At 38.8% G+C, this 23,179-nt stretch overlaps 1 protein-coding gene across 1 annotated transcript in view; it reads left to right on the top strand.

Annotated features, from left to right (window-relative positions):
- ARPP21 (cAMP regulated phosphoprotein 21) overlaps positions 1-18,957 on the top strand; it is a 141,320-nt gene extending 122,363 nt beyond the window's left edge. Inside the window, exons 19-20 of the mRNA XM_081345175.1 lie at positions 3,201-3,352; positions 18,257-18,957. Of these exons, the coding sequence (XP_081201301.1) occupies positions 3,201-3,352; positions 18,257-18,514 (410 nt within the window). The 3' untranslated portion in view covers positions 18,515-18,957. The remainder of the gene's footprint in view (positions 1-3,200; positions 3,353-18,256) is intronic.
- The last annotated feature ends 4,222 nt before the right edge of the window (positions 18,958-23,179 follow it).

Here is a 23,179-nt window from a genome sequence, read left to right as displayed (position 1 = left end):
CTAATTCTAAAATATAAAACCTTCAAAATAGACCTGTCATTTTAAACAAGTTGAGATTGCTACAGTACCAAGCCCACTTTAATTACACTCCTGGGTTGCATGTGTACAACTACTGCACTTTGTTTTTTAAGCACCATAGGCCCATTAAAAAAAATTAAATCACTAGTGGCAAATTCATAGAATGTCTTTCCTTCTGGGAAGCTTAAATTGCCTGACTTGTCTGAATGGATCATAAAAGTTCAGAGAATTACCGCAGTAAGATGACAGCTTCATCCATTTATATTGGATATCTAATGCTCCTGTTTTTTCCCCTTGGAGGAAATTTGGTGCACAGCTTTTTCCTCTGGACATTTAATAATGTGCCTGATGTTTTACCCTGACTTGAAAAAAGTGGTTTTATAGCAGATTATAACATCGAAGGTGATGTAAGTGCAGTAAAAAAAAAGTTTTGGCACTTGTAGTAATAGGGTGGTACAGGTGATGTATCCTGCTATTAGAAAATAAGCCATGTATGTATGTTCTCTGGGACAGTAAGGAGGCTTTCAGAGAATTATATGGTCTGTAGTCTGGAAGCTAATAACCAAGAGAACAGGAATGAAGAGAAAGCCATTTTTAATTCTTTTCCCTTTTACCAGTATTTGGTACATGTGTGGAATTCAATTAGATTTTTCATTCTTTCAGGAGAGTAGCAATAGAGTAAATTCAGGTTGCCTAGAAAATGTGAGTCCCAAAAGGCATTGAGGGCTGAACATTCAGAAGAAATAATGTTCTTGTAATTGTAGTTGAATATTTGTTTTACATTGATGCATACCACCCAGTCACATTTATTGGAGTTAGGAAACCATATAATTTCTTAAATAAATATGTAAATAAACTTCAAAATGATCTGAGTTTTACCATTTACAGCAACAATGTTATACTGACGTATGAAGGATATTGGTACTGTTCTAATCAATTATAAAACTGCTAAGTTCCATAATAATCTCTTTCCTGTATCCATGAAGGGTGTGAGGCCACTTGGCTATTCTTAACTTCATGACATTTTATAATTTTCGTGATGGTATAACTGCCATAGTACCATTTCACTATTCTAAGATCTGTATCAAAAGTGTAGGATTAAGGTTTAAAAGAGAAAAATCACAGGTGCCATATAGGAAAAACAAAAAAAAATCTGACAGTATTATTCATTCCTCCCCCCACCCCAATGCCATTTCCCCCCATTGTGATCCTTATTCTTCTTGAAGACATTTTAGGAAGGAACCCATTTTTTATTATTGGGTAACAAAAAAAATCAAAGAGAACCTGGTAACAATTTTAGAATTAACTAATGATTGTGTATGTCAAGCTATGAAACATTAGCCCAATGCTGAAAGGTACAGAATTATGAATAGAAACTTGATGGTGAACTGCAAAGAGAAATTAATTGAATTTTTAAATAATAATTGAGATAAAGACATTGATTTAAGAACTGTTTGGGACATAAGCCTTTATAAGAGGTTATTTCATTCAGTCTAATCATGAATTGAAAAAGAAGTTCAAGAAAAAGCTCAGGCTGTTTTAGATAAAAAATTTAAAAAGAAGATGATTTACAAAAAACCCCAACAAATTCAACTATTGTATGCCAAATCAAATTTTTACAGCAACAATTTATATATTAATTGTAAATTGAGACTAAACTGATTTATCAGAAAGAAGAATTTTGAATTTGCAAGAAAACCAGGGAAATGAAAGGAAAGTGGGAAAAATTATATTGAAAATTCAGGAAGGAAATAATGTATTAATAAATACTATGAGTTTGTAGAAAACTTCCCATGATTTTTATTCTAGTAGAATAAAACTAAAGATATTTCCTTGAAAATAATTGAGGATTATCTTAAAAATAGATTTTTTTAAAAAAACCTCACAATCTTAGAAACAAATTGTGAATAACCTTACATATCTTATGGAAATATTATAAATACAAAATAATGGATAGAAGAATAAAATCTCAATAAAATGGCAAGTACACTTCTGAAATTTTTGGCATGATTAAAGAATATGGGACTGGTAGTAACACAGTACAATATCTAGGAATGTTTGGACAGAAGTATAAAGAATAGGAGGAAGAGAATGAAAGAGCAAAAGATACTGGATCAGTTTTAGAACAATTTTTTACTGACCATATGAATGTCCATACTGTGGGTCTGAAAATCACAGCCGGTTAAGCTGTATAAATTAAGATTCATCAGACACCATGTATAGCAATTTTCCACAATCCAATTTTCTCCAAATGTTTTGGAGTATAATAACTTATAGCTGTGTTGACTGGGAATTTTAGAAATTGTAATCCCAACACATTTTGATGCCAAAAAGCTAAGCAGTGCCATGATATCGTTTAATGTCAGAATACCTTCTAGGCAAGATAATCTCCTAATGTTTCAGTTATCATATTCTGTAAGCTAAAACAAAAAATGCTTAAGGTATTCATATTGGACGTGCCTTTCTTGGAACATGTATCCCTTCTATTTAATATCATATTTTTTAAAAAAAATCAGGAAAGCAGAGATTCTTTGTGTAAAAACTACAAAATGAGTTATTTCAGTGTGAAAATATAAGTGTCATGGCTCCTTAATTTCTATTCATGAGTAGTTTATTGTTTAACATCCTTCATGATTCAGCAATTATTAGCTAGACATCCTCTCAATTGTGCAAAGAAATAGAAAGCAAGCACCATCATTGCAAATGTCTTTCCACTGAGAGCTAATAACTTTCTTCTGAAGATTGGGATTTATGCAACACAGCCTATCTGGCCCCAGGAACTGCATGATTTATATTAAAAATGTATCTCTGACATTGTACCATCATTGTCTCTCCACACAGATAGACTTATCCTGATTGACAGTCATATCAATCAAAAGATCTGCATGCAGAACAGAAATGTCACCACATCTGCTTGTCTTCATTTAGCAGTACTTAGGTTCTATCAGTTTATAATTTCATTCTTTATAAGTTCATTCTTTATATTTTTAATAAATTCATTTTAATTTTTAATAATATATATAAAATATATATTTAATAATAACGTAAACAGTGAAGTATAATCGGCGTTCTTTGACTGATGATATTACCTTCTAATCCTGCAGCAATGGTAGGACTTGGGATAGAGAGATGAAAGCATTTCTAAAGTTCATTTGGCTGAAAAGTTACCTTGTTTGTTTCAGGTTACCAATCTGTCTTGACCAATCAACAGCAAGGATTCCATGGACTGATAGGAATGCAACAGTCTCCCCAAAACCAAAATCTAATAAATAATCAACAGGGAAATCAGGTGCAAGGCATGATGGTCCAGTATCCAGCCATGTCATCTTATCAGGTACCAAACAGTATTATAAAATGTCTTATTTTATTTATTTATTTTATTTATTATTGGGACTTATATGCCGCCCTATCTCCCGAAGGACTCAGGGTGGCTAACAACAATAAAATACAATAATACAAAAATTAAAAAGAAATTAAATTAATAGCCCCAGTAGAATAAATTAAAATTAAGTTAAAAATTAAAAACATAATTAAAATCCCTGTCAGTCCAGGTCAGCCTGATGGAAAAGGAGTGTTTTGAGGCCGCGGCGAAAGGACCGAAGATCCGGGGCCATCCGAAGCTCAAGGGGGAGTTGGTTCCATAGGGCTGGCGCTCCCACAGAGAATATGAGATATGAGATATTCCTTTTGCTAATAATAACAACAAGAACTAGGATCTTAATACATGGTAGGATTTCAAATTTAAATTGAATTTGACAGCTGTAGCATCCCAAAAGGATTGTGGAAGTTTAATAAGGTGATAAGGAATTGTAGCTTAAATGCTTTCTTACAGAGAACTCCATATACATTTCAGAGAAGTACATTGATGCTTTAAACTACAGTCCCTCTTATTTTGGGGGGAGGGGCTTCCAATCAATCTTGATTCCTGGAGACTGCCTAGATAAGTTCCTGTAGTTTTTTTGGCAAGATTTTGAAAGTAGTTTGCCATTGTCTGCTTCCTAGTGCTAAAAGAGAGTGGTAGCCCAAGGTTATGCAGTTGGCATTGTGTTTAGGGTGGGATTAGAACTCACAACCTCCAGATTTCTAGCCAGGTCTCTTGACTGCTATACCAATATAGCTTTTAGTTCATCTTTAGCTCCTTAATATTAGTTAACTCATAATACACTATGATATGATCTCGTTCAACTAATGTTTCTTTTCTTCTCCTGGGAGAAAATAAGAGTCCATTTGAATTTAGAAAACCATGCAGAAGACTTATTGCCTATCTCCCGAGTTGGTTTGGGGAAGCCATAAATTTTAATGCTGCTGTGCTTTGAAGCAAGCAAAATAAATACAAGACACTAATTCCTTTTAATTATTAGGAATGTAGGCTAAGCTTAGTGATTACCAGACTTAATCCACAAATTATTAAGATGTATGTGGCAGATGTAAAATGAGAGTTTATACCAAAATACAAAAGAGAAGTCTTTTTTTAACTAAGCTCAACTCCTAGTGATTTCATGAAATCATCCAGGTAGATATATGAACATCATTGAAATCATTTGGCATTTACTTACTTGCCAAATTCTGCTTTGGATATTGTATTTCCATTGAAATAGTAGGTCTTACTCTGCTTAGCTTTTCAAGATCAGCCAGTGTTCACTAAATTAAAATGGTGATATTATAAATCAGATTTCTTACAGTCGTGTTACCCCACAAGTATTAGAAATATGAGAAGATGAGGCATCTTTATTTGTAAAGATATTTTCATGTCCCTCATAGTTCATATATTAAAATAAAATATGCAATTCTATATGCCTATTTCAATTTATTTTTTCCTTACAAGTGGAGTCTCTGAGCATGGTAGTTTTCTTACAGACTTTTCATTACCAAACTAAGTAGCATCACTAGTGCTGATTATGTTACCAAGTTTGGTAATGAAACATCTGCAAGAAAAAAGCATTAAAAACTACGTAGTTCAACCTTGAGCTACAAATATTCTATTAGTTCCTTGCAAGTGTAGGAAAAAGCAGTGAGAAAAGGCATAATTTGCAAGAAACACTAGATATTATAGGCAATGAGATTTTTATTAATTTTATTTCCTTAGCTAATTTTCTTTTATTATTCAGCATGAGTTTGAACATTGGCTGTGATAATTAGTGTCAACTATCCAGTTGGCATTTCCAGAAGAAGAAACTCCTGGGACATAATTTTACCAAGAATATAATACTTTCCTGAAAATCTACATTGGCACAAAAGAAGTGAAACCAGCTCTGATTTCCCACGCAAACACAAGCATAGTTATTTCCCCATTTCCCTCTGAGCCATCCACAGCCCAGTACGTTTACCAATCACTTCTGTTCATTTTGTTATGAGAAAAGAGCCATGCTCTGTGTACTTGAAAACTTCCAAAGATGCCTCCGTTGTCTAGATACAATCCCCCCACTACCACAACTGCTTCCCTTTTTTGTTAAACTGTGAGCGAGGGAGAAAATGTAAGTGAAGGCAAATCAGTCTTGCCAATTAGAATCTATTTTGAAGTTTGTTCAATCAGGTTTTTTAGATCACTTATCTGAAGCTGAATATTTAAAAATAAAAATGTAATTCTTCAGTTTTATAAAACTGTTATTAAGTAATAGCTTGGAATTTATTCCATTTGTGGGGTTTGGCCAATAAAATCAATATGCATAAACACTCAAGCTATTAAAAATAATATATAATATGCCATTTGTAAAAGTCTGTCACTTAAAAGTAATAAATGTTTCTAAATAGCTTCTCAAGCCTTATACCCTTATTGAAAAAGAAAAAAAAACATAATATTCACTTCAACTAAATTGGAAATATTTACTTTGCTTTATCACAAATTAGTGTTTCTAGAAGAGAATATGCTCGGGCTTGCCTATCTCAGCCTGCTGCAGGATTGGGAGGGTGGTTTTTGGGATTTTTGCATGCAGTTTACTTGGCAGGGGAGGAGGAGGAGGAAGTGCAAAGAAGCCAGTCAGAGCCCAGATTGTTTGCTTATTGAGAGAGAGAGAGAAAGAAGGAGGGAGGGAGGGAAGGAAGACAAGAAAGGAAGAAGGCAGGAAAAATATGGGAAGGAAGGAAGGAAAAAATAAAGAGAAAGAAAGAAAATGGTTGCCGCTTGACTTGCTGCAACCGGGCTTGTTGCATGGCTGGCAACTTTGCACGGACAGGCAAGGGGGAGCTTCTCCCTCTGGGGGTGGAGGGAGAAAGATGCATTCTCCAACCCCCTTCTCTGGGCTGGGCTGCAATCTCACCTGCGGCTCAGGGTAGGGGCGGTGGGGTGGCGGTGGTTATCAGGGAGACTTTATGTCCGCGGGAGACCACCATTGTCCAGATTGGTGGGAATGAGTCCCTCCTCCTGAGATGTGGTTCTCGGGTTCAGATGAGCTTGTTGCTTACATACCTGGTGCCCAGCTGTGTGGCAACAGCTCTGCCCGAGCTGCTTGACACCCTTTCAGGTTGGTGGAGTTCCCCAGGCTCATAGTGCTGGGTGACTTCAACCTGCCTTCCCTGGGAGGGTCATCGGAGCTAGCCCGGGAGTTCATGGCCTCCATGACGGCCATGGACCTGACCCAGGTAATTCAAGGCCCGACACATGTGGGGGGTCAGTCTCTCGACCTGGTGTTCCTGTCTGGACAGTGGTTGGATGATTTGGGACGGGGTTTACCGGTTGTTACTCCCCTGTCATGGTCCGACCATCATCTCCTGCGGCTGGTCTTCCGTTATGCCACCCCCCGCTGCTGGGCAGCAGAACCAACTAGATGGTTCCGCCCCAGGCGCCTAATGGACCCTGAATGGTTCCAGATGGTGCTTGGGTCTATACCTATGGCCCTCACTCACAGCCCAGCTGATGCCTTGGTGGGTGCCTGGGAAAGGGCGGCCACTGAGGCACTCAACTGTATTGTACCCTTGCAACCTCTGACCCAGCGCAGATCTCGTTGGGCTCCATGGTTTTCTGTGGAGCTCTGGGAGATGAAATGTCAGAGACGGGGTCTAGAGAGTGGTTGGAGGTCCAGCCATTCCGAATCTGACCAATTGCAGTTAAGAAACTTCATAAGGTCTTATCTTGCTGCGATGAGGACGGCGAGGGCTAATTACTTCGCTGCCCTCATCGCGTCCACAGATAATCGCCCGGCCGCCCTGTTTAGGGTGACTTGCTCCCTTCTTAACCAGGAGGTGAGGGAGGATCCCTTGCAGGGACGGGCCGAGGAGTTTAGTCATCATCTGACGGACAAAATCGCTCAGATCTGGGCCGGTTTGGACTCTGACTGGGCGGAGTCTGACGTGGAGGAATCGGACGGTCTTGAGCATGTTATCTGGACTGAGTTCAATCCTGTTTCCCCTGATGATGTGGACAGGATCATGGGGAGACTGAGCTCCACCACCTGTTTGTTGGATCCGTGCCCCTCCTGGCTGGTTTATGCGGCTCGGGAGGGGACACGAGGCTGGTTCCAGGCAGTAATAACTGCTTCTTTGAAGGAGGGTGTCTTCCCCGCTGCCTTGAAGGAGGCGGTGGTGAGACCCCTCCTCAAAAAGCCTGCCCTGGACCCGGCTGTTTTAAATAACTATCGTCCAGTCTCCAACCTTCGCTTTCTGGCGAAGGTTGTTGGGAGCGTGGTGGCGCATCAGCTTCCTCTGTTCCTGGAGGAAACTGATTATCTGGACCCATACCAATCGGGTTTCAGGCCTGGGCACAGCACAGAGACGGCATTGGTCACGCTGGTGAATGACCTCTGGTGGGGTTGCTCCTCTGTCCTAGTCCTATTAGATCTCTCAGTGGCTTTCGATACCATCGACCATGGTATCCTACTGCGGCATCTCAGGGGCTGGGAGTGGGAGGCACTGTTTTACGGTGGTTCTCCTCCTATCTCCTGGGCCGCTCGCAGTCGGTGTTGACGGGAGGGCAGAGATCCACCCCGAGGCCTCTCGTTTGTGGAGTTTTAATTAATTCTCGTTTGTGGAGTTTTAATTAATTCTCCGCCTCCTTCCTCCTCCTCCCTCTTTGCAGAAAAAAAGGAGAAGGAGGAGGTTTCCATTCCTTGCCCAAACGCAGTGTTTGCAAGAGAGGCAGAAGTGATTGCCTTTTTGCAAGCAGGAAATCTTGCGGGTCTCCTCGCGAGGAAGGAAACCCCACATAAGGGGCAAGCCAGGGAAAGTGTCTGTGTGTGTGTGTGTGTGTGTGTGTGTGTGTGTGTGTGTATGGGGGGGATCCCTGGCTGCAATTCCCGTACAAGATTTCCTGCTTGCAAAAGGGTGATCACTTCTGCCTCTCTTGCAAACACTGGGATTGGGCAAGGAAGGGAAACCCCCTGCCTTCTCCTTTTCTTCTGCAAGGCGGGGGAGGAGGAAGGAGGAGGCGGAAAAGCAGCAGAGGAGATTGCAGCCCAGCCCAGAGAAGGGGAAGGAAGAGCCGGTTGGAGAATGCGTCTTTCTCCTTCCACCCCCAGAGGCGGAACAAAGTAGAGAGGCGAAGAATGTGGAGGGCGCTTGGAAGTTCGGAAGCCACTGAAGAAAGAGAAAGAAAGAAAACAGGAAGAAAAGGAAGGAAAATATAACCTTCAGCAAAGCAAAACAAACATTCGCACTTATGTGAGCAGACACATGCCCACACAAGCAGCTCCCCACCTCATCCTCCCCTAAGCCAAAAACCTTGCCCTGCCTTAATTGCAGGTGAAACCTGCCGAAAGCACAATCAGTCCGTGCAGAAGTGCTGCCTGCTCGCCTTTCCAGGGCACTCCAGTCCAACCTGTAAAATTGGCCTTTTCTATTTATTTATTTATTTTTTGGGTGGGAATCTGCAAGCATGCCAACTGGGGCAGCAGATTGGGCCTGGGAAGAGCGGGAGCGAGGAGAGTAGCCAGGCCAGGAGGACGCATGACCTGCCCACCAGCTGATCTAGGCTGAACTCAAATTTTCCATGTCATACGATTCAGATAAGCAAAAGACTTCATTTTGTGTGATGTTAGCTAGCTGCACCCATAGGTTTTGCTTCATTCGCTGCTCAAGTGAATGTTTGGATGCAATGACAGCTGCTGTCGCTAAAGGGCAACAATTAATAATCAAGCATAAACAAATAATGGCTAAGGAATTGGCAGTTAAAATTGCAAAAATGGTAGCACATAAATTCTCGGGGGTTTGTTCCACATGCTGCTGTTGCAGCACTGCCTGCACTTTGGTGGTCAGGTTTTTCATATCTCCCCACGTTACTGGACGGCTGGTCTGGCAAGATTGTATTGGCTGCTGTGCCGTCTGTAAAGTCATTTTGGCCATTTCTGGAACCAGATTCAGGGACTGGTGCCACGACATCCTTAGCTGGGTGGACGCACAAGGGTAATGTAGGAGCAAGCACAGCAGCATATCCTCCTCCCCAAGTAATCAGAGGGACCGGCCCTAACCATGTTTTTTCTGGTAATGCCCAATAATATACTAGAGGGGGAGGCAAGCTTGTTTTCTGTTGAAAGTGTCTCTGATAAGTGGTCGAATTTTGAATAGAGACATTCAATTGGTTTAAGGTAAATAATACTTTTTTAACCTGTTGTGTTACCCACGACAAATTGGGTACCCGAGATCCTTCCTTTTTTATTTGTTTGTGAAAACAGTCCTTAAAGGACCGATTAGCACATTCCACGATGGCTTGACCTGTGGAATTGTAGGGTAACCCATGAGTAAGAACAATATTCCAGGTTGTACAAAATTGCAAAAAGGCCGATGAAGAATAGGCCGGGCCGTTATCAGTTTTTAAAGAGGGGGGTTTGCCCAAGGCAGTAATGGCTGAAAAAAGATGAGAAATAACATAATTAGTTGTTTCCCTTCGTTGAGGTGTGGCCCAAAGTGCTCCTGAATAGGTATCAATAGATAAATGAATGTACTTCCAGGGAGCCAAGGAGGGAATATGGGTGACATCCATTTGCCATAGTTGATTAGAGGCAAAACCACAGGGATTAACTCCCGTGTCCCCTGAGGGGGATGCCCCAGAACATTGGGAACAGGATGAAACAATTTGCTTGGCTTGGTCAAGTGGAATATGGCAAGCTTGTGCCAGCCCCCTGGCATGTTGATGAAAAAAAGAGTGACTGAAGAAAGGATCTGAAAACAAAGTGGGTAAAACATGAACAGCAGTATCGGCATGACTGTTGCCTTCAGAAAGAGGTCCAGGAAAAGACGAGTGACTGTGTATGTGAGAAACAAAATATAAATGCTTTCTGTCTTGTAGTAGTTGCTGTAAAGTTAAAAACAGAGCCATATTATTGGAGTCAATCCTGGGTGTAATGTAAGGACCTGGAAGATTAAAAATAAGTTGACACACATAATGAGAGTCAGAGATTAAATTAAAAGGTTGTTGAAAAAATGTATAAAAAGCTAAAATAGCAGACAATTCTGAGCGTTGCAGGGACGACTGATTTGCAGTGTAGGACACCTTCCATGTATCATCATGAGAATCCTCGTAAGCAATCACTCCTCTCATTCACCCTCCATCTGAAAAAAACAGTTGGAGCTTGCAAAAGCAGAGAAGATGAAAGCAATGGGCGGATAGGAAGTCATTAAACACACAAGCCGAGGATCTTTAGGCAAATGATATGCAATACAGCCCACATAGTCAGTTAAAGCACACTGACTATGATTCCAGTCAGATGGAAACAAACTTCTGTCAAGTAGGTTAAAACTTACAAATCTAAACAAAACAATGCAGAGTAATTTGTTTTAAAACTCAAAAGATTTCAGAAAGAATTGTCCAACAAGTACTTTCTCCTCCTTCCAGAAAAAAAAACTGCAAGCTGAAACTGCAAGAGTGGGTATTAAATTTCACACCCACCCACCCTTCCTCAGACCAGAATGCCAAGCAGAGAGAAAAAAACAGTTAAAATGACCCCCCCCTTTTTTTCTGTCTCTCTCTCTCACTCTTAAAGTAACACAGCAGGAAGGGGAGGAGAAAGAGACTGGAGGGGGAAAAGAAAAGGTAAAAGGAATTTTACAAAAATCTCACCACTAAAAAAATAGCTTGCTCTCCTTCACATGCATTTTCCATAAATTCACTCACAGATCCCCCATAAAACTCTTCTCATGCAAACACTTACAACAATAAAATCAGCAATTTACTGTTCCTTTCATAGCCTGGGACGGAGGTGGGGGTGGTAGGGTTTTGAGGGTTAACACACATTTACACATCAGCAAATTAACTCATTCACGTCCATTCCAACTGCCGGCATAAACAATTTAACATACAAAAAATTTTATTTCATACTTTCTCCAGGCAAACCCATCACTATTATAATTTCAGGAAGCTGTCCTCTCGCCTCTCCTGTTCAACATCTATATGAAGCTGCTGGGTGAGATCATTCGTGGTTTTGGGGTTGGGTATCATCAATATGCTGATGATACCCAGCTTTTTATCTCCACCCCAAACCACCCCAGTGATGCCCTCTCCGTGATGTCCCATTGCCTGGAGGCGGTCCGGGTCTGGATGGGGAGGAACAGGCTTCGACTCAACGCTGACAAGACTGAGTGGCTGTGTGTGCCGGCGTCTCGGGAAATTCAGAATATTCCATCGCTAATTATGGGGGATGAGATATTACCCCCCGTAGATAGGGCTCGTAACTTGGGTGTCCTCCTAGATTCACAGCTCTCCTTGGATGATCATATAGGAGCTATGACTAGGGGGGCCTTCGCTCAGGTTTGCCTGGTGCATCAGTTGCGGCCCTATCTAGACCGGGATGCCTTGTGCACAGTCACTCATGCACTCGTGACCTCCTGTTTGGACTACTGCAATGCTCTGTACATGGGGCTGCCCTTGAGGACTACTCGGAGGCTCCAGCTGGTGCAGAATGCAGCCGTGCGAGTGGTGGGGGGGGCTTCCCGATACTCCCATGTAACACCTCTACTCCGTGAGCTGCATTGGCTTCCGGTTGTCCTCCGGGTAAGATTCAAGGTGCTGGTTACGACCTATAAAGCCCTAAATGGCATGGGTCCGGGTTACTTACGGGAGCATCTGCTGCCGGCATCAACTTCCCTTCGTCCAGTACGCTGCCACAGAGAGGGCCTCCTTAGGGTGCTGTCGGTCAAAAAGTGTCGACTGGCGGCCCCCAGGGGGAAGGCGTTCTCTGTGGGCGGGCCAGACCTTTGGAACCGTTTACCGGTGGAGCTCCGGATGGCTCCCGACCTTCGCTCCTTCCAACGTGACCTAAAAACATATTTATTTGAACAAGCCGGCCAGGTCTGATGGGTTTAGGGGTATTTTAACATTTTGTATTGATTTATTTAATTGGGCTACTGTATTTAATATTTCTTTTAATTTTTATATATTGTATTTTATTGTATTGCCCTGTACACCGCCCTGAGTCCTTCGGGAGAAGGGCGGTATAAAAATTAAATAATAATAATAATTATTATTATTATTATTATTATTATTATTATTATTATTATTATTATTATTATTATTATTATTATTATTATTATTATTATTATTATTATTATTATTATTATTATTATTATTATTATTAGCCAATGAGCTCCTTGTTCCAAATCTCTTTTTGTTTGTTTGTTTTTAAATAAGGCCTTTTTGTTTATTGTTATCAGAGGGGGTTTATACCCTCTTCCAAGTCTTGGAATAACACAGAACAACATAGACTGACATATATACACAGATACTAGTAAAACAACATTAATTTAGACATATGGCTTGTCCTGCAAGAAGCGAGAAAAATCAGGAGGTGATTCCAACCAAACATGGTTTTATAGGGCCCTTTAACCATCTCCCATTTTTCTCACCATTCCAAGTCCAAACTTAATGTTCCAAATGTACAAATATAAGTATATAACAAAACAAAACACACATCAATTTGGAGTTTGAGACCAAACAGTCCTCCTCTTTTAATTAAAAGGAAAGGATCATTTATGGTTACTTACAATTTATCCCACCAACTTCAAAAGACAGTGGGGAAAGACTAAAAGGAATACTGAACCTGGGATCTTTTGCAGGTGTGAAGTGGGAGGTGTCCTCAACTTTGACAAAAGAATCAAATTGTCCAAAGAGCCAGATTAAAAGAAAAAGACAGAAAAAAACCTTGCTTTTGGTTTCAACCTCTAGTAGAAAGGGCTGCAAGATGTTGCAGACATGCCCCCTCCTGGATTTCAACATTCCCTTTTAAAATGACCAGGTTTTCCACAGTTATAACAGTTTCCTTGAGGCTTGCTGCCTTGTGATAAAGCGGCTGCCAATAAATTGGTTTGATAAAAGGCTATTCCTATATCCTGTAATCTGTTAACAAAATCAGGATATGGCTCAGTAGCCTTCTGCCTGATGTTAGAGAAGGCTTGATGAGGTTTGCCAGAAACAGGTACTTTTCCAAATGCTTGGTAAGAAACTTGTAAAGAAGCAGCTGGTAAAACAACTTGAGCATCAACTGAAGCAAAGGGACCAGACCCGTCAGCAATTTCTTCTACATTCCTCCCCTTTTGCTAATTGTTCCTCTAAAATTTGCCTCATGGGGATATACAATGGCTGTGAAGAAGCAGAAGAATTAACCTCTTCATGAGGCGCTGAAGGTTCAATTAAAGATGATTTAGGGGGAAAAATTTTATTTTATCATAATCAGGTGGAGGTTTTGTGGTCAATTGTTGCCCTACTAAAGCATCAGAGCCAAATTTTTCCACTGCGTGACGGCATTAAAACCATAGATGTAATATCTGAACTGGAGATGTAAAGATGTAAAGTATGCCCTATCTTTGCCCAGTCCTGTAAACGGGGCATCCCATGCTCTGGATACCAAGGACAATGTTTCCCTATCTCTCCAACGAACTTCTTTATCTCTGCCTCAGGTGCTTTAAGCTCTGACTTTTGTAGCAGGAAGTGAAGTTCCTCTACATGCTGCTGTTGTTGGTGAGATAGATTGCAACCCATACTTAACCTCTGAGGGGTCCCATAGGACGAAGGTACCTTGGGGTCTATTCCAGATGAAAGTAAATATGTTGAAAGTTGCTCCCCCGGAGGGAGGTCCCTGTTAATTTGTTTTTGTCCCTGTTGATTTGTTTTTCTCCCTGTTCTTTTGTTTTTGTCCCTGTTCAAGGCGCCAAAATGTGGGATTCAGAGACCAGTCATCACAGGGTGTCCCAAAATGTCTGTCTGCCTATGCAGAGTTTATTGTATTTATACAGTTTTAACAAGCAGGAAATAACGCACAGCAAAAGCATGGTATATTGGTGTACTCCCTAGTCAATCTTAGAGAACATCCGAACATCCCAGCCAGGGCAGAGTCTCTCATATCTAGCTGGTTCCTGGCAGTCCTTGGCAATGCTAATTGGAATGAGGTCATAGACATGCAGATAACAGGATACTAAGGCAGGCAGTTTGCTGCACACGGTCCCTTCATATCCTTGACCTCCATCTCTACAACCACATGCTGAGTGCAGCTGGTCAGTCAGCTATGAATCCATCTAGTGGTGATGCTGTTTAACCCACATTTTTCTATCTTATTAAGTAATAGGTTGTGGTCTACTTTATCAGATGCCTTACTGAAGTCCACATAAATTATATCCACAGCATTCCCCTAGTCCACTAATTTTGTCACCTGGTCAAAGAATGCAATAAGATTTGTCTGGCATGATCTGTTTTTGACAAACCCATGTTGGCTTTTGGTAATGACTTTGTTTGCCTCCAGGCGTTAACTGATTCGTTGCTTGATTATCTTTTTCAGAATATTCCCAGGTATTGAGGTCAGGCTGATAGGTTTGCAGTTTCCTGGATCAATTTTATTTTCCCTTTTTTGAAGATGGGAATTACCTCAGCTCTTTCCAGTCCTCTGGTAGTTCCCCAGTGCTCCAGGATCTTTGAAAAATATAGTTCAGTGGTTCTGAGATCACATCTGCCAGTTCCTTGAGAATCTTGGAGTGGACAGATGACCATCAGGTATACTACTGCGGGCAAGAATCCCTCAGAAGAAATGGAGTAGCCTTCATAGTCAACAGAAGAGTAGGAAAAGCAAGACTGGGATACAACCCCCAAACTGACAGTTCGAATCCAAGGCAAACCATTCAGTATCACAGTAGTCCATGTCTGTGCCCCAACCACCAGTGCTGAAGAAGATGAAATTGACTGGTTCTATGAAGCCCTACAGCACCTTATAGAACTAACACCAAAAATGATGTCCTTATCATCATGGGGGATTGGAATGCTAAAGTAGGAAGCCAAAAGATAACCGGAATAACAGGCAAGTTTGGCCTTGGAGTACAAAATGAAGCAGGACACAGGCTGATAGAATTTTGCCAAGAGAATATGATGGTCATAGAAAACACTCTTTTCCAACAATCCAAGAGAAGGCTCTACACATGGACATCACCAGACAGCCAACGCAGAAATCAGACTGACTATATACTCTGCAGCCAAAGATTAAGAAGCTCTATACAGTCAGTAAAAACAAGACCAGGAACTGACTGTGGCTCAGACCATGAGCTTCTCGTTACAAACTTTAGCCTTAAACTGAAGAAAGTAGGGAAAAGCACTGGGCCAGTCAGGTATGAACTAAATCATATCCCTGATGAATATACAGTAGAGGTGACAAATAGATTTAAGGAATTAGATCTAATAGAGTGCCTGAAGAACTATGGACGGAGGTTGGTAACATTGTACAAGAAGTAGCAACTAAAATCATCCCAAAGAAAAAGAAATGTAAGAAAGCAAAATGGCTGTCTGGGGAAGCTTTGCAAATAGCTGAGGAAGGGAGGGAAGCAAAAGGCAAGGGAGAAAAAGAAAGATACACCCAATTAAATGCAGAATTCCAGAGAATAGCTAGAAGAGATAAGAATGCCTTCTTAAATGAACAGTGCAAAGAAATAGAAGAAAACAATAGAATAGGGATGACCAGAGATCTCTTCAAGAAAATTGGAGAGATGAAGGGAATGTTTCATGCAAAAATGGGTATGATAAAGGACCAAAATGGCAGGGACCTAACAGAGGCAGAAGAGATTAAGAAGAGGTGGCAAAATTACACAGAAGAACTATACAAGAACAAGCTTAATGTCCCTGATAATCACGATGAGGTGGTCACTGACCTTGAGCCAGACATCCTAGAATGTGAAGTGAAGTGGGCCTTAGAAAAGCTGAGCAACAACAAAGCTAGTGGAGGTGACAGTATTCCAGCTGAGCTATTCAAAATCTTAAAAGACAATGCAGTAAAAGTGCTATACTCAATTTGCCAGCAAATTTAGAAAACTCAACAATGGCCACAGGACTGGAAAAAATCAGCTTACATTCCAATTCCAAAGAAAGGCAGTGCCAAAGAATGTTCAAACTATCGCACCATTGTACTCATTTCACATGCTAGTAAAGTTATGTTTAACATCCTACAAGCTAGACTCCAGCAGTATATGGATCAAGAACTACCAGAAGTACAGGCAGGATTTTGAAGAGGCAGAGGAACTAGAGATCAAATTTCCAACATACGCTGGATCATGGAGAAAGCTAGAGAGTTCCAGAAAAACATCTATTTCTGCTTCATTGATTATGCTAAAGCATTTGATTGTGTGGATTACAACAAACTGTGGCAAGTTCTTAAAGAGATGGGATCTTATTTGTCTCTTGAGAAACCTATATGCGGGTCAAGAAGCAACAGTGAGAACTGGACACGGAACCACGGATTGGTTCAAAATTGGGAAAGGAGTGGGGCAAGGCTGTATACTGTCACCCTGCCTGTTTAAATTATATGCAGAGCACATCATGAGAAAGGCAGAGCTAGATGAATCAAAAGCTGGAATTAAGATTGCTGGGAGAAATATCAACAACCTAAGATATGCAGATGATACCACTCTAATGGCAGAAAGTGAAGAGGAACTAAAGAGCCTCTTGTTACGGGAGAAGAAGAGTGCAAAAGTTGGGTTGAAACTGAACATTAAGAAAACCAAGATCATGGCATCTGGTCCTCTCTATTTCTGGCAAATAGATGAGGAAGAAATGGAGGTAATGACAGATTTTATTTTCCTGGGCTCCAAGATCACCCCCGATGGGGACTGTAGCCAAGAAATTAAAAGACGCTTGCTCCTGGGGAGGAAAGCCATGGCAAAGCTAAACAGCACACTAAAAAGCAGAGACATCACCCTGTCAACAAAAGTGCATATAGTCAAGGCTATGGTCTTCCCAGTTGCAATGTATGGCAGTGAAAGTTGAACCATAAGAAAGGCTGAGCGCCAAAGAATTGAAGCCTTTGAACTATGGTGCTGGAGAAGACTCCTGCGAGTCCCTTGGACTGCAAGGCGATCAAACTGGTCAGTCCTAGAGGAGATCAACCCTGACTGCTCTTTAGAAGGCCAGATCCTGAAGTTGAAACTCAAATACCTTGGCCACCTAATGAGAAGGATGGACTCACTGGAGAAGAGCCTAATGCTTGGAAAGGTTGAGGGCAAGAGAAGAATGGGACGACAGAGAATGAGGTGGCTGGATGGAGTCACTGAAGCTGTAGGTTTGAGCCTAAATGGACTCCAGAAGGTGGTACAGGACAGGAAGGCCTGGAGGAACGTTGTCCATGGGGTCGCGATGTGTCAGACACGACTTTGCAACTAACAACAACAACTAGGAATAATTCCTTATGAGTCTTTTTTTCAAGCTGCCCAGTAGTGAACAGGGTTGCATCCTAAAAGTTTATTTCATTTTTTTACTAATTTACTAATTTGTGATGCACACAAATAAAATTGCACTTGGATGCTAATTCAAATTAAATATTCTAACTCCATGCTATTATTATAATTTGTCATTGTTCCTTTTCCATCTCCACTGTGGTTTTGAAACAAAATTAGATTAATCCACATTCTTTTTCTGAACTCTACACATATATAAAGAGAGGTTTTCACAAGCTTTTAGACACCCTTATTGAGGATTTTATATTAATAACCTTCAAGTTTTATTTTTCTTCTATTCATTTGTTTGAACCGCAGATTAAAATATTTAATGGAAGCCAATTAATTCCTTAAGTGTTACTGTTGCTGCTTTCTGTTATAGCTTAAATAATATGTACTTGACTCTAAGGATGAAAGTATAGAAGATGGAAGGTGATATCACAGCCACACTTTTCACTGTATTGGTATTTCTTTTCTAAATGCAAGATTTTAGAATTGAAGTTGGGAAAAATGGACCAAAGATAAATACAAGATAGGTTTCAATACTCTGACCTGTTAATGAAATAAAATGAGAGACGATAGGCTCATCTATTTCAGTTTGCAGCTTAATTTATTCCTTTCTACTGTCTTTTAGGTTCCAATGACGCAGGGATCTCAAGGACTACCACAACAGTCATATCAACAGCCAATCGTGCTCCCTAATCAATCAGGTCAAGGAACACTTACAGCCACTGGAATGCCCGTTTACTGTAACGTCATACCTCCTTCCCCACAAAACAATCTCCGGTTGATTGCACCACATTGTCTCTCTAATACTGTTCCTGTTATGTCTGCCAGCTGCAGGTCAAACTGTGCAAATATGAATCATACTGGATGGCAGGTCAAGTATTGAAACTGAATCCTTAATTTAAATACACAAGGGTAACTGCATTTTTTCTTAAAAAAAGAGAGCTAACTTATGGCCTTCAAATGAAAAGAGGAATGCAACAAGAATAATCAGTTGAGTGGTATAAAAGCTGTGCTGCTGCAAATATTCGTAAAACAAAACAAACAAAACAGTTGTTTGCTGTTTAATGGTGCATATCTTGGTCATGTCTGCTAGATTTGCTTTTACAGCTTAGCTAGTAACATGAACTAATTGGGACAGGTATTTTCCTACCACTGAACACCACTGTGTAGATTATAATATCCCTAATTCAGATTAGTTTTGTATTTTGTGTTGAGTTTGTGAAGCAAAAAGTATTTAAAAGAAATATAATAAAATTATAATGTACCAAAGTTGTAATGGACATTTAAAAAACACACTGAATTGAAGGAATACTTTATATACACTATAGAGGGTTTTTTTTAATGGATATCTACTGTATTCTGGTGTTATATCACAATAAAACTATTTGACCTCATGAAAAACGGTCAACTTTCTACTATCTGTTTCAGTCTTTTTTTTTAAAAAAAACACTCCAGACTTTTTCATTTGCTTACCAGTTGCCATTGTTAAGTGACTCACTGCATATTTTTAAGTGTGGACTTCATGTGACCATGACTTCCAAAAATATCTATTGCCACTTTTCTCTTGAGTATGATATTTGCCAAAAAACTGCTGTTTATTTTTATTTGGTACTCCCATTGCCGCATATCAGTGCGAAAAAGCAAACTACACAGGAAACTGCTGGTATCTGTGCTGCTTTCTTCCTTGCTTTCTTTAAGCCGTCTCCCCAGCATCAGCTCAGCGAATTTGCCTATAAAAGCTTTGCTATGAAGCAGCTGAGAGCGTGAGAGAAAAAGGGGAAGATTGAGGTGCTGGTGCTGATGCTGGTAAAGCAGCACATAGAAGCCAGAAAGGGAGGTATTTTTCTAGGAGTATTCAAGAACAGGAGAAATAGCAGAAGGAGGAGTGAGAAGAGTGATGAGCAATGAGTAATAGTATATGAGTATGGGGACTCTGATGTTTTGTGCCTTGAGCCCACCAAATTCAGTATTGTTTAAGAGAGCCTGTGACGATCAGTTGTCCTGTTAAAAATGCAGCCATCTAATACTGCAATCTTTGATTTATTTAGTTTCCGCCAACGAGAAGTTAACCCAAATTTGTTGTAAATGTTTTCTATATGGTTAGGTCCTCTGAATGTTCCGTCTTGTTTTTCTAAATCTTTTTGAACTATTTTATTTATCTGAAGATATTAAAACCAATGCAATGCTTCCAACCATTTCAAGAAAAGAATCTTAACAGACCTTGTTTTTTAATTAAAAATTAAATCTTATAATCTATAGGATATTACTTTATAATTAAAATTATAAAAGACCATTCCAAATCATCAAAAGCTTTTGCTATATTAAGAAAAACCATACCCTTTTTCCCCAATTATTATTATCAATGGAATTCAAGGTATTTCTGGTATTACTTTTCATATAATCACTGAAACAAATCTATATAGATCAACTTTTATCAGGATAAATCTTAAATGGTATAGGTGACATCTTGTGGCTAAACTTGATATTACAACTTGTTATGGTCTAAAAGAGACTTGGCTTGAAGCCCAGACTTATAGATAAGACTTGCAACCTTGGCAGCTATCAGCTGTGAGAAGCCCAGCTGTGTTCTATACTCAGTGACAAAATTATTTTCATTCTCTGTAAAGCTTTTAATTTAACACATCACTAAGAAAACATGGATGAAGATCAGTAACAGATTCTCTTTATGTTGAAAGCAATCTATGAAACTTCTTACAGCTTCTGATTAAATAAGGAGCTACAGAAAAGAACAAGATGTCAGCCTAGATATACAAACCCAAACTTTGATTACAACTAAAGAATCAACTACCCAGAATATAATATAAGAAGTGGAACAATCAAATACTATGATAGAAGATTCAACTGATCAACAAACACAGGTAACAGAAAACCCAGAAAAGCGACTGACAACACTGAAAATGGAAAAGAATTTCTATATAAACCAGAAGAAACCTGAGGATCAAGAAGAAGAACAAACCAAAGGGAAGATAAACATTTCAAAACTATGTCGAGTTGGAAAAATAGAGAGATGATTAACCCTTCCAAAAAAATGGTGACTGGATGGACTCTTTTATCTCAAACAATATATATAATAACAGAGGGAGATCTATTTGATGACCTAAAAACACGGGTATGGAAGGCGAGTTGGCAAAGAAAGAAAGCTAGAATAAGGCTGAAGAAAATTGGGGTTTTGACTTATTAGTGAGGACTAAAATAGAATATACTCAAATAGACATGGTGTATACTTTGAATACTAGATTTTGTTATGAACTGAGATAAAGAAAACTTTGGTCATTTAAAACTTGGAAGTATAAATATTAAAAAGTAAAATTTGAGTACTGATTTGTTTATAAAAGTTGAATGTAAAAGCAATTAAGATATATATAAACTAAAAATCTTGATAAATGTAATAAACATGTCTACTTAGCTGATATAATAAGAACTGTACTAGCTTAAAAATGAGATAGTAGACATTAAGAGAAGAAGAGAAGAAGTATTTGATGTTGAAACAAGAGAAACTTTGATTACTAAATTTAAGACATTTGGAAATTAATAAAAAATAAGAATGTTATACTGTATTATTAATTACATGATGTAAGATGTTGAGAAATAGAATATATTCAAATAGATAAGACATGCATCCTGAATATTAGTCTTTGTGATGAATTGTGATAAAGGGAACTTTGGTTACTTAAAACTTGAAATTATAAATATTAAATGTTAAATTTAAATATTAAGGGAAACCAAAAATTGGGAAAAACTAATTAGGATATTAGTTTAGTTTAAACATGAAACAGTAAATATTAAGGGGAAAAGAGAGGAAATATTTAATGTGGTAGTTTGAGACTTGTACTAAAGATACTTGTATGTCACTGAATTATTGATTAACTCAGCTGCCACGTTGCTTTTTAAATATTTAAATGTAAAATTATAAAATCAATAAAACATTTTTAAAAAACACCTGGTTCTAGAAATTTATTCAATTTTATTTTCAATATTGCTGGTGAGTTTTCATCTGTGATTGGGAATTTAATTTTACTTCTCTGCTATTTCTTTATTATATTTGATTTATTTTCAAATTTATGTGCTTTGATTATAGTTGAGCATAATAATAAAAATATAATTCATTTCTTCTGGAGCTTAAACATACTTCTTTCCATCTCTAATTGAAATAATTTTTGCTTCAATTCTTTTATCAGTTGAGAGCTCCAAAATTTGTCTGATTCATTACTTTTCTCAAAATATTTTTCTTTAATGAAATTCATGTTCTTAAAAGTTTCACTTACTTACATTAAATTTAGTCAATTACAAATCCCTATTTTTTTTTCTAGATCCAGTATTGGATTCTTCTTGTGTCTTGGTTCTAATTGCTTCAAATTATTAAAAAAAATCATTTGGTTTCAGTGTTAGTACTGTATCTTTCTATTTGAAACTAGAGAAATAAAAGTTTTTCTCGTAAAGGCTTCATTGAAATCCCATGCTGTGAATATGAAGCATCAGAAGTTAAATTGCTTTGAAAAAAGCTTTTTGACTCACACTGACATTTCAACTTAATATCTTCTGGCAATAAAACAAACCATTAATTCTCTACATTTTTGAGCCAGAAGCTTCTCTATGCAATCTTACAATTACTGGACTATGATTTCCATAGATAAGTGCTGCAACTTTGACACCTACTAGATTAGTTAATAAAGAATTGGACTCCAACATGTATCTATTTTCAATAAGTTTTTTGAATGGAAAAGTAGTAGATTTATTTTTCCTCTAAAGGATATTTATATCTACAAATCTAAGTAGAAAGTAAAGGCATAAAATCCAATACATTTTGGATTTTATGCTTTTTTTATGAGCCAAATTTATCAAGATTGAAAATATTCATGTATATAGGAATGAAGAGCCTCCTTCTGTAATTTCAATAAATGATATTTTAAAATAACTATAATTAAATTTTAAAACAATATTTTTAAATAAATTTCTTTTGTTATGATTATATTACTTTGTTGTTTATATGTACATGTTGCTTGTATGTTTGTATATATACTGATTATATTACCTTTGATAATGTACAGTATGCTATACCAAGTGCATTAGTTTAGGCAACAAACTTTATGAACTAACATCTGTTATGTACAAGGATAACTTGGATCTTCTTGCAATTACAGAGACATGATTCAGGGATTCCAGTGATTGATATATAAGTATAATGGGCTACATACTATACACAGTAGTAGAAAATAGGGGAGGTGAAGTTGTCATTTATGTCAGGCATAAAAGCAAAACAAATTCAAAAAAGACGTGATCTACTTGGGTTTGCTTACAAACTGAAAAAATCATCAATCATCAGAACTGGTGTCACATGCAGGCCCCCAGTACATACAGAAGATTATGATAGCACATTCTAAATACTGAACCTATACTGAATTTGTTGTAAACTGAGATTGGTGAGGCATTGAAGAAAAGTAACAGCTCGTTTATTCCATCAACACAGAAGCGGCTCTTAACAGCCGCTTGACATCTATTTATACAGACCGCCGCTAGGCAGCAACCA

The sequence above is a fragment of the Vipera berus genome (genome assembly GCF_964194415.1).
Source record: "Vipera berus genome assembly, chromosome: Z".
Taxonomy (NCBI): domain Eukaryota; kingdom Metazoa; phylum Chordata; class Lepidosauria; order Squamata; family Viperidae; genus Vipera; species Vipera berus.
Note: the sequence above shows the minus strand (reverse complement) of the source record. Positions and strands in the feature narration are given on the sequence as shown.